The 12,551-nt window shown below is 38.8% G+C and overlaps 1 protein-coding gene across 1 annotated transcript in view; it reads left to right on the top strand.

The window, feature by feature from the left end:
- The window catches only part of LOC107569210 (neurexin-3b-beta), a 76,209-nt gene that overhangs the window by 35,811 nt on the left and 27,847 nt on the right, over window positions 1-12,551 (top strand). Inside the window, exon 3 of the mRNA XM_016255231.1 lies at window positions 11,215-11,386. Coding sequence (XP_016110717.1) covers window positions 11,215-11,386 — 172 coding nt within the window. The remainder of the gene's footprint in view (window positions 1-11,214; window positions 11,387-12,551) is intronic.

Genomic DNA, 12,551 nt, shown 5'->3' with positions numbered 1-12,551 from the left:
TAACAAATCTGTTCAAATATAAAATTAAATGAATTGCTAATTACTACATTGAAATAAAAATGTAAAGCCTGTACAAATATTACAAATCGTGGATATAAATAATTGGGAATCATGTAAAAAATTTTAATAAAATAAAAACAGTGCACATTTAATTTATCTATTATAACATTTATGTAGTTTTGTTCGCTTGGCTGTTTCCTTATAAAAGTCCCCAAATTTGTCAAGTTTTTCGTCAGGTATCTTTTTTAATTATATGATGTCATTACGTTGCTGTCTTGCCGCCAGCTAATTGCTGCATTGCTGATTGTGGTTTCGAGTATCGATACATAGCCCCTTTTAAACCAACCCATGACCGCGCAGTTATCTCAGATAACTCAATCCAGCCATACTAATCATCAACAACAGGTGTGTTCGAAGAACCGAATTAGCCAGATCCTGATTAGCGCGATGATATCATCTTGGATGTAATAAGCGACGTACGAAGAATGTCTCCTCTGATGCAGAGCCAGGGGGTGTTTTTTGTTTTTTTTAGGGTGGACTGCATTAAAAATGGTTCTAGGCTGTTTCACAGCATGGGGTCCTTCCACATTACAAATAGTCCACCGTTTTCTTTTTTTTTCTTTGATTTTGATCATTGCTTCATTTAGGATTCATTTTCATCTTTAGCCATTGATCATTGCTAAAAACTGGACGAGGATTCATTGATTAGCGTGAGACATATTGGCAATGCTCATCAACGCAGCAGGGAGGGCAGCTACACGCAGAGCTAGATGAGGTCTTCATATGGCAATGGTCTCTTACTGTGAACTGTTTTTTGATGTTGGCATGCGCTAGAGACTCTGATATGAGAAATAAATGTGCATTAGCGTGCTATGACCCGAGACAAAGAGACCCTCACAAATCACAGGAGGACTTCTCCATGAAAGATTTTCTCATCTTGTTTAGACAGCAAGAAACCATTTATTTCGCAGACTGGTTTTCACAGCACTTCCACTATTACATTACTGCCCTTTCCTAAGATGTGTTTATTTCGTTGGAGTTTAATACAGATTAGTGCTGGCCAGACAGCTGCCTGTGTCTGCAGTCTTTTGATGCTTTGGCAAGCAAATCTGGGACTGTTGGGGAGCGTGAAAAGGCTCCTTTTGTGCTTCATCAGCATGGCTGACATCTTAGTAAGACTCCATAGCTGGAAAACATCCTTACAATGCAACGGCAGGTTTCAGGTACCCTCCTGCCAAGGATGAGCCTCATTTTTGGACTGAAATCTTGCTGTACCTTGCTGAAAAGGCTTTTTTAAACCAGCATGAATTTCCATGCTGGGTCAAGCTGCTTTGATGCTGGTCTTGATGGTTTACCTGCAAGACCAGCACTAAACCCACACTAACTAGCATATGTTGCTCTATACTATAAGGCTGAAAGAACTAAACCGAATGTTATTAGTGAACCCTGCTGCTGGTGACTGAATGGACTTTCACGAGGAGATCTTCGAGCATGAGGAAAAAATTCCTCAGACTCCAGAAGTTTAATACCCCTTGGCGTATGACTCTAGGTGACATCCTGTCCCCAGTGAACGAATAATGAAAGAGTTCAATTACCAGAACAATCATAATCGCAGAATAATATTTAAATGATGATCAGAAATTAATTGGATCTTTGATCTAAATTAGAGGTCGCTAATTAAACTGGAGTCAGATCATTAAAATAATAATGGAGTCAGAGACTAATTGGAAACAAACAACTTAAACTGCAGTAACTCACAGTAAGCTTAGAAATACCAAGAAAGGACAAAATAATGTAAGATGCACATTGTTTGAACTAATTCAGTTTTTACTAATTGTCTTACCAATTTATAGGACATTTGAGATAAACATTAACACACACACTAGTGTCACACTAGTGTCGCATGAAATGAAGGAATTGCTTAAAGTCTAGCCTCCATTTATCTTACAGTTCTCTCTGATACTGCCTTTACATACCACCACCTTTCTGTATTGCCCAACAGTAGCAGGTTGTTGCTGAAAGTCTAGAATCACTCAAGATTTACTCCAATACTTCTATGATATTGCTCATTTACTGTAAGTTTCAGGAGCAGGTGATGGTAAATCTGTTTATGCTTTCTGCCAGAAGAAAATACAAAACCTAGAGAGCTACCATCTGTTACCATGGCAACTCAAAGCTATCTGTCCATCATCTGAGCTTGCTGAACTTCACAAAGCATTTGTAGCTAGCTAGAGGATGGCCGTGGCCACTATTGACCTAAACTTGGTCAACCCCCTCACAATCGCTGTTTCTGTCTCTTATTTTCTTTACAAGAATTGCGTTTATTTAGAACCATCTCTTTACGACCAAAACACACAGAGATGTTTCAGGCATGCATGCCAAATTGACAGAATGGTGAACAGTACATATACAAGATTGTGGAATTATAATGATTAATACAACATGATTAAATATGGAGGCAATTACATCAGCATCAAAACGTTTAAGAATGTATGCACTATACTGCTATATGAGATCACAAAATGTAATTTAATGCACAAATAAATGTGAAAGCTGTGCAAAACAGGTGTATTTGTATTTGTATTTGATAAAATAAAAATGTATTGCATTTAAATGTGCATGAAATAACTAATTTTACATTCTGGCATTTACGCCCATATTCACATTCTTGAACATGGAGATTCAAAAGAGAACTTTTTTCCCCTTTGTTCTGAGTACAATTCAGGTATGAACTGTTGCAATTAATTTATTTTGACAATAGAATGTTAAACATTCAGTGTTTACTTTTTCAGTTGCAAGTTTTTGAAGTACATCTTAGCTTGTAATTAATTATATAAAATGAAATGAAGGTTGACTAATCTTTGAACTATGTAGATATCCATTAGGATGCAATGATGGAGGACAAGGTGTTCAGAATCAGGCTGACTGAGCCGATTGAACAAGCTGAACTTTAGCTGCAGTGTGAGCCTCTTTTCTATTAATATGCCTGGAGATAGGGATTTTTTAGTTGAAAATTGTCAAATGCACTCAGTATTACTTGATCTATTCCACCACCATTTCGATTACTATGAAATGTAAACTAATTGTATTCAGTTGTGTTGCACTAAAACACTCTACTTAGTCAAACACTACTGATTTTTATGTTGAAAAAAATTTCTGTGCAACCCGAGGCCCCTGTCTGGCCATCCCTATGAAAATATCCTGGCTCGCCACTGGCTATAGGTTAGGTTAGGGTGAGTTTTGTACCCACTATACCTATTTTTTTGCCTCTGGATTAAATTTCTTGCAGTTTGTTGATGCCACACTACTTTTGCCATATGTTAACAGGTTTATCGGACCACAATTAAACTCTTGAGGTCGCGGCAAGACCACAGAATGAAAGCTGCAGCCCGCCGAGATTTCAGCAGCCTGAATGGCAACCCCCGCTGATACGCCGTCACACCAACGCCAGCTGTTTCTCTCGAACACTCGCGGAGATTCGTCTTGAAGAAGGCTCGGCTCCGAAGCGAAAAGCTGATGTGCGTTTGCACGCGCTCTCCTTTTATATCCGCGCTGCGGGGCGGGGTGCGCGTGGCGAAACACGCACGCCAACTGTCATTGGCTTGTTTAGTTAACACTCGAAGGTGATTGGGCTCTCGGGCGAGATCCCAATTCGTCAGTCACTGACGTAACGTTGAACGTGACTGACTGAATGGGAACTTGAATTATCAAACATATAAAGCATGTAATCTACGTCATGTTTAAGTATACAAGGCTGTTTTCACACTGAAGTGTAAATGCCATTTTCGCCATGTCTCTCTTAGTATAAGGAACGAGGAGCTGCACATTGCCATCAACATTCAGATTCGGCAGGGCTTTTTCTACCTGTGTATCCACTCTTTTTGAGTATGATTTAATGAGTTCAGTATGAATATGTATTGACATTATTTTTCTCCTTAACATGACTCAGAGAATAGGGTAAGGAGAATCTGCCTTGCAGCACATAGACTGCTCCTGAAATTAGTAGCAGAGACATTGCACAGAAGGCTGAGGAAGTGTATAATGAATGGAGAGGGAAGTGTTTCATGTCATTTCTTACCTAATTAGATTATTGCGAGCATGTATTCAAAAAGACGTGTTTGAAAAACTTTATTATCATGTCCACTGTAATATTAGCAGGAGTGACATGACTTTAACACCTACAACTTAGTGTCTTTTTTCACTTTGTATCTTAAAGTCAAATATAATTTTCTCAAATAAATCTGCAAATGAAAGTTGTTTTGAAATGTTAAACTTATTCTTATTCTGTGAGTTATAACATTTAAAAAATATATATTTTAAATCCTTTAAGGGGATATGTATACACAGAAATGGAGGATGATTGACATGTATGATAGGAATTTTATTCCTGTACCTTATTTATAAATGTTTAAACTGGCAGCATTACAGCTCAACCCATATTAGAGTAGTACTGTACAGTAGCTTAATATGGCATATAAAAACATACCGAAATCCAGTGTTGGTGTTATGTAATACCTCTGCAATGAGACATATTTATATTTATTTAGCAAAAGTGTGTCTCTGCTTCAAAAATTCAGGCATGTTGCTATTCCATTAACGCTGTAATATTAATGTTGGAATTAAGTATGCAGGAAGCTATTGACAGGGTCATCACTTACTCCAACGATGGGGGCCCTGCAGACTTCCAAATGCAACAAATGTTCCCTGCCATCCAACTATCACAAAATCACTCTAGCGTTTCATGGCCGACTGGTGGAAGAGGCCTGCAGATCTTTGACCAGACTCAAGCAAGAAGTCATTAATCTCATTCAATCGATTAATCTGCATGTGACGTGATACCATTTTGATGAGCTGTAACCTCATGCTAAATTTACCTCTTAGGTCATGTACTGTAGATGGCCTATGTAAATCTATACACAAGGATTAGTTCTCTGTTTGATACTGGATGCCATCATCAAAGGTCACATGGTTGTTTGATACTTGCAGCCACAAGTATTTTCATTCATTTCTGAATCTCCTGAGTAGACATGTGAAAGGATACTGCTTGGAATCATTGCATCTCATTCACTAACAATTATATGGATTATTTGTATTTATATGCACAGTAGTTTTTTATGAAAATGTTCACCTAATTCATAACGTGCTTAACCACATGATTTTGTTCTTGACATCATACTAATGTTAAAGAGGTCCTATTATGCTCTTTTACAAAGTCTTGATTTTGTTTTGGGGGTGTACTAGAACAGGCTCTCATACTAGGTTGTTCGAGAAACACATTATTTTTCAGATTTTCAACTGAAACCTCGCTGAAGGTCATGACTGCACCATTGCTGCAGTTCTCTTCTCGATAGGAAGCCAAATCATTTAGTCTGTTCGCACTTAAGTGTGTTACAAGCAGCTCATAAATCATTGCTGCATACATGGCTTGATTTGTTTGAGAGGGTAATTGAAATTACTGCTATGTCCCTAGTGAATGCAAAGGGCATCAGTGTGTTAGTTGTATTGCAGAGAAGCTATTATACAGAATCTGGTGTTTCCTGATCATCCATGGAGGTGCTGTTGAAGTTAGTGTACACTAGTGATTACTTCCAAGAACAGAGCTGCAATTGCCTTCACTTCTGGGAACTCCTTTTTGGATATAGGTTTTTTTTGTTGTTGTTGTTGTTTTCAGTCAAGTTATAATATATGTTGCTTGCAACAAAAAAAGGTATTACAGACTTAACTGTAATACATAATACCATCACACAAAAGCAAAAGTAGTTTTTTAGCAACTGTAATTAGCAGTCAGCCATGATTAATTTATTCTCATGAGTGAAAGTCTTTAGTAGTACATGGCGTATTTTTAATGGTCATTTGAGATGATGCAGTTATGGCAATATCAACAAGAGCTTACAGTACCATGCTAAGGGGTAAAAGCAGATATTCTTTATTAAAAGGGCTGAAGTCTTTGGTATATCCTTGCCCAACTTCCTGTTTCATCAAGAAATGTTTTCACAGAAAAGAAACTGAACTCATCAAGGCATTTCACAGGGTCTTTAAGCAAAGAAGAAAAAGATCAAAGTAATACTCATTAGCTTTGCAGCATGCTAAAAATAATAAAATTTCCAGGAGTCTTCCTGGGGCCCGTTTCAGAAAGGAGGTTATGTGAAAACTGAGTATGTTAACCCTGAAATGAGGGAAACTCTGGAATTTCTGTTTCAGATTGGGAGGTTTGTCAAACCCGAGAAAGCAGAGTAGGTCAAGCCCGTTTTTGAAAGAGTGGTAACTTATACTCAGAGTCAGTTACCGTGGTTACTTACTCTGTGAACCTAACCTGGTCGGGAGCAAGTTTTCTTCGGTAAACCCAGAGTTTCTTACAGTCTCCTCCCCCTTTTTAAAGCGTAAACGATGGAAAATATGCGTTGTAGTCCAAACGAGTCGTTCGTTGTAGTTTTTGAAAAGTGATTTCTGTTAAATAAAATATCTCCTTTTGAATTGGACTTTGAGCTTTGTAACTTTGCAGACCTTTTTTATGCTCAAACAGCAACATTACAGACTAACTGAAGTTGAAAAAGTGAAAAAGCATAATAGGACCCCTTTAATACATTTTAAATATACTAAATTAGTTTAGCAGTTTGCATAAGAAAAGCATTTTTTGCAGTGCCGGTATTCATTCATTGCGCATATTTTCATCATGCAGACACAGTCAAAGTGAAAAAAATGGCATCTCCTTTTATACAGGATCCGTAGACGAGGAGGCTGCATAAATTTGTAGGGAGTTTTTTTTTTTGTGCCATATTCACATGCATATTTATTTGAGTGGTAGCATTTTAAATGGTAGTTTTCTTTAAAACATCGGAGATGCAGAGCACATTATTAAGGCTGCTGTTTTTTTTTCTTTTTTTATAATTATATAATAAATAAAAAGAAAACGGATAGAATAGAAAAATAATAGAGCAAACGGGTGTTAGAGGCCTTTTTTGCTTTTGTTAATAATTGTATAATAAATAAAAAGAAAACAAATAAATATAATACAAAAAGATTAGAAAAGCCAGTTAGTTTCCAGTGTGGTTGGATGCATTGATGACACGCATATTCCCATCATTGCACCTTCTGAAAATGAATCAGATTACTGAATGGAATGGAAGGATGCCAGATGGAGGGTTAGTATGAGATGTTTGCCGTAACCACCACCACAGCTGCCAAATAAACACAAATTATTCACAATTTATTTGATCATCGTTAGGTTTTTTTTTTTTTTTTTTTTTAAGAAAACAAGCAGCAAATGAATAAAGTGCAAGTCTAAAAGGGACCAGTTTTTTTAAAGAATAGAATTAGAATAGAGAGTGCTAGAGTTAGAGGGTCAAATAAAGATGGAAGAGATGTGTTTTTAGCTGATTCTTGAAGATGGCTAAGGACTCAGCTGCTCGGATTGAGTTGGGCAGGTCATTCCACCAGGAGGGAACATTTAATTTAAAAGTCTGTGAAAGGGATTTTGTGCCTCTTTGGGATTGCACAATAAAGCGCCATTCACTTGCAGAACGCAAGCTTCTAGAGGGCACATAAGTCTGAAGTAATGAATTTAGGTAAAGGGGTGCCGAGCCAGTGGTGGTTTTGTAGTCAAACATTAATGCCTTGAATTTTATGCGAGCAAGTTATTGGTCGCCAGTGCAAATTGATAAACAGAGGTGTGACGTGCATTCTTTTTGGCTCATTAAAAATTAATCTTGCTGCCGCAATTGCTATTATTATTATTATTATTATTATTCCTGTATTACTGTAAGTTTCATCATTTTTAACATTTAATAGGCCTAAACTGTTACAGAACATCTCACACACAAATTGAGCATGGTTAGTGATTGATACCAGTTGATCTTATGTCAGATTGGTCTGGTGGTCTCATTTTATTTCAAAGTAGCTATAATCATTCTGAAATGGAACGCTTTCAGACTACAGCTTTTGCTTCAGTATGTTTCACTCCAGTGTTTGGTTGGTGTGAATGCTTTTTTGGGGGGGGGGGATGCACTCCAAGAAACCAAGGCTGGATTGTTTTCATTTCAGATCTACTTGCTGAAATAAAAATATATTGATTACGGATAATTTGCCTATTATAGCATAATGTATTTCTCATTGCTGCTTGAAATGACAAGCAGCTTGCATTCTTTGTATCTGTGACAGACAGACACAAGTACTGATTTGTGTGTTAAGATTTTGTAATAAAATGGTGGGAAAAGGAGGAAAACTTGTGAAGCTGGCATCTATTCCTAGATTGTCAAGCAGATACAGGGATCACCAGATAGTACTAGAACACATTTGGTGTAAAATGATTCAGTGTGAATACAGAACTGCAGGGAGAATCAAACTGGCTTTCAGACATAGCAATTGAAAAGTATCTAATTATAGCCTAAACATTTGCTGTAGAAAGTTTGAAGGCTATTCTTTGCACTACACTTTGTCTATACTGATGATGATGGTTGCATATGGTTTAGTCCCTTGCCAAGACATCAAGGTACTGCGCTCCTGTCTGCAGGCTGCCGCAGCGATGGAGGCTTTCTGGGAGAGATTTGATGCCTGGGGCTGACTTTTTGTTGAAACCATTGATCGGAGGGACAGAATTGGATTGTGTAGCTTATTACTGGTGTCAGCGAACATTACATGTGGGAGAGATAGAGCCCTTCTTCATCGGTGCAGGCCCCTGCCGCAACTCAAATTACTATTATCACTCTTGGCTACGTTGGTACCACCCACGGCGGAGAAACACCAGACATTATGCTGTCCATCGCAGCGAAATTCTGCAATAACCTTCTAAATGTTTGCCACCATCTGTGAGACATCAGGTATTATATCAGAGAAAGTGCAACATTCAACAAGCATCAATCTTGTTTGCTGTTTCCTTTCTAATGAAAAAAAAGCAATATAGTATGTGCTGTCTTACCATAATGTGTTAATTCAATATATTGAATATAGAAATTGAAATTGACTATAATAGTGTGTAAAAATAGTGAGTCATTATTGCCATCTTCATTGGGAATGTTTTTTTTTCTTTAGAATACAATGTTCCTTTACCACCCCATTCTCTGAAAAGACAATGAAATGTTGGCCAATGCAGTGTGATTGGAAAAGTCAGTCACACCAGCCTGGATATGCACTAAAGCTGCATTCTGTTTACTGAGTGAGCGATTTGGAACACTTAAACTAATGCAGCAACTCCATGTGCCACACAATTGTGCTCCTGGAGATTTGACTTACAGTTGATTTCAGTAGAGTTTGGCATTAGCATTTTGCTAGGTTAACGTCATGATACTCCAGTAAGCATTAATATAGGCTACATAGTACGTACCAATATTGGAAATAGTTTTTTTCGTCTAGATACCTTTCAGTATTTCATTAAACATTTTTATTTATACATTTATTTACATTTGCATAGTCTTTCACACCATCTTATTTTTTATATATTTTATTTTTTACATGGAGCTCACCACAATGCCTTCTCTGAAAAGGATGCAATATAGGCTGCCTTAGAAACAAGGTTTCTAAGGAGGCAGCATAAGTGCATTTCTAACATTTGTGTCTAGAATGCATTATTGAGGACTTAAGATGCTGCCTCAGTAGTCATCTCTCTAGGTTTTAGAACTGAGAATATGTTGCTTGTGGTAGAGAACTGGTGAGCTAGAAAGAGATCCTTCAGAGATCTGTAAACCCTCCTGACTCACTCCCATTTGTTATCATTTCAACCCTCACAACGGAAACTGTCTGAACTAGGATATCTAATAATCAGATGGTGCAAACAGCCATTACTTTATGGGAGTTTGCAGATCTCAAGTTGTGCCAGGCATAGTATAGCTGGAATCAGAAAGCTTAAACAGACTCTTAGATCAGCATGCTGTGCAATGTACTGCTTTTCTTGGCTCTAATGGAGAGCACAAACAATGCATATTAATGTAGCATTCTCCAGCTTTTGGGCTCGTTTAGTTTACACTCGAAGTAGATTGGTCCCTCTAAGCGAGATCCCAATTCGTCGGTCCTCCGACGTGACGTCGAGAGTGACCGACTGAGAGGGAACTGGTGAGCTAGAAAGAGATCCTTCAGAGATCTGTAAACCCTCCTGACTCACTCCCATTTGTTATCATTTCAACCCTCACAACGGAAACTGTCTGAACTAGGATATCTAATAATCAGATGGTGCAAACAGCCATTACTTTATGGGAGTTTGCAGATCTCAAGTTGTGCCAGGCATAGTATAGCTGGAATCAGAAAGCTTAAACAGACTCTTAGATCAGCATGCTGTGCAATGTACTGCTTTTCTTGGCTCTAATGGAGAGCACAAACAATGCATATTAATGTAGCATTCTCCAGCTTTTGGTCTGTCTTCACAAAATTAACCTTCATCATACACCTCTCATTAAAAACATTCCATTCACTTTATCATGCATTTTAATTGTCAATTTCAGTAGTTGTGCTCTCACCAGCAGATCTTAGGTTGCGTTCATTGAAAGTAGAGCACGCTGAGAGTCTTGGGAAGCCCTCAGAAAACATTGAGGAACAGTGAAAGTTGGTGTGTGTGGCAGATTAATTTATCACACACTTCAGTACAGCACATCCATGTATTTATTTACCTTCCCCTTTGTTTGAAAAATGGCTTCCTCTGTGCCATGCCTTGAGGACAGGTAATTGTACTTTCAAGAGGCCTGGTGGGGATTAAAACAAATGACATGAGACAAGAAATGCACTCCATCGAGTCTGGCATGCCTTGAAACCCTATGTTTCATGATAGCTATGTGAACATGAACTTGGAGAGAATTTGGCTTTGCGAATAGCGCTAGCAGACTGTGCAAAAGACAATGGGGCAAGTTGTCTTAGTTCACCATCAGGGAGTTATGAAGAGTCCCCAAACAGAAGCTATATGGGATACATATGTGAAAGGTAGAGGAGCATATGTTTGTGAATTTGCAGTAGGTCGGTACAAAGCGCATTAGTCATCGTTACGTGCATGTCCCACATTTCTGTTGGCATCTCATTCTTATCAACTGGATATAAAAAATGCAGCAGTCTTGGCATCCACATCAGTTTGCGTGCTCTCATTGGCAGCATCATTGCAGAGGTTTCTAAAAGTGGATCACTTTAACATGCAAATTGTTCCTGTTATTTAAGCTAGCACCTTCATCCTTTTACGCTGAGTTGAATCAGCCATTTGGTGTAGCTCAGCTGAGATTGTTTGTGTTGTTTCTATTCCAGGAAGAAGGAAAGGTGGGCGTAACGTTCAACATAGGCACGGTGGACATCAGCGTCAAAGAGATGACTACAGAAGTCAACGATGGAAAATATCATGTAGTGCGCTTCACAAGGAATGGGGGAAACGCCACCTTACAGGTGGACAACTGGCCAATCAACGAGCACTTTCCATCAGGTAATATACACAGCCTGCTAACTACCCAAAGTAAAGTTTCTCTGACAGAAGTGAGTTTTTACTGTAAACCCACTGGATATCATATGCTCCCAAGGAAATCAAGGGTTGGAACGCAAGGAACAACAAAATTTCCCTGCCCATGTAATTTATAATCTGCATGTTTTAAAGCATGCACATTTTTAGAAATGGGAACAGGTGTTTATAATTACAACACTGATCTCCTTTCTGCTGAGGGAACGGCATGGAATAGAAAGGACACCGCAAATAAGAAAGCAAATGCCACTTAGTTCTCAATCAACTTGGCTTGCGTTGCTTTCTTAATTGTCCTCTGAAACGTCCGTATGTGAGAGTAATCAAGCCTGGGCACCTGGCCTGCGCACAATGGCAGGCCAAGCCGTTGCCTTTGTCCACGCGATTAGCGCCATGACATCTGGCCAGCTGCTTTTGAGAGGCTTTGAAAGGCAGAGGGTAGAGCGGGGCACAGGTTTAAGGCAGTATTGTGGCAGCTACAGCAGCTGTGGGAGAATGAGCCCCGGACCTCTGTGTATCTATGACTCCCAGACTTAGGAAGCCAGCAATGATAGATGAATACAAATGAGTTCATCAAATGCAGCAGAGGTTTGTTATAGAAGCTCAAGCATTTCCTACATGGAGAAATAGGGCGTGCTGAAATACTGCCCTCAAACGCTATTGAAAAAAAAAACTCTCAAAAACCCTTCACACTCAATTAATTTGGGTTCTGTGTCCTCCACTTTGATGTCTCTGTTGCTTCGGCGCCCTCCATGGGATATCTGGCCCCTGCACTTCTCGTCCAATTAGAGAGCAGCTCTCGTCAGGGTTACTCAAGCTGTATTCAACAGCAGGTCTTTCTAAAGTGAGCCTTAAAATGGCCAACATGCAGGCAAAGGGGACAGGCAGAAGGACATATGGCTAATGCTGTGCTCCCTATTCAAACTGGTTCTGTTATGGACATGCCATTTTCCTTACAGACTATTAACCCCCTCAGAGCTACATATAACATCTGAAATGTCCTAAATGGCAATACATGTAAAATTTGTACATTGAAAAATAAACCTGCAGAGTGAGAGGGGGGTGTATAGTGGCTTCTGTTGAAGCTGTTGCATACTCAGTTCTAAATTAGTCTCACAGACATGAATGTAATGTG

This window comes from Sinocyclocheilus grahami, unplaced genomic scaffold (genome assembly GCF_001515645.1).
Source record: "Sinocyclocheilus grahami isolate Dianchi unplaced genomic scaffold, SAMN03320097.WGS_v1.1 scaffold1323.1, whole genome shotgun sequence".
NCBI classification, from domain to species: domain Eukaryota; kingdom Metazoa; phylum Chordata; class Actinopteri; order Cypriniformes; family Cyprinidae; genus Sinocyclocheilus; species Sinocyclocheilus grahami.
This window is presented reverse-complemented; position numbering and strand designations above follow the sequence as displayed.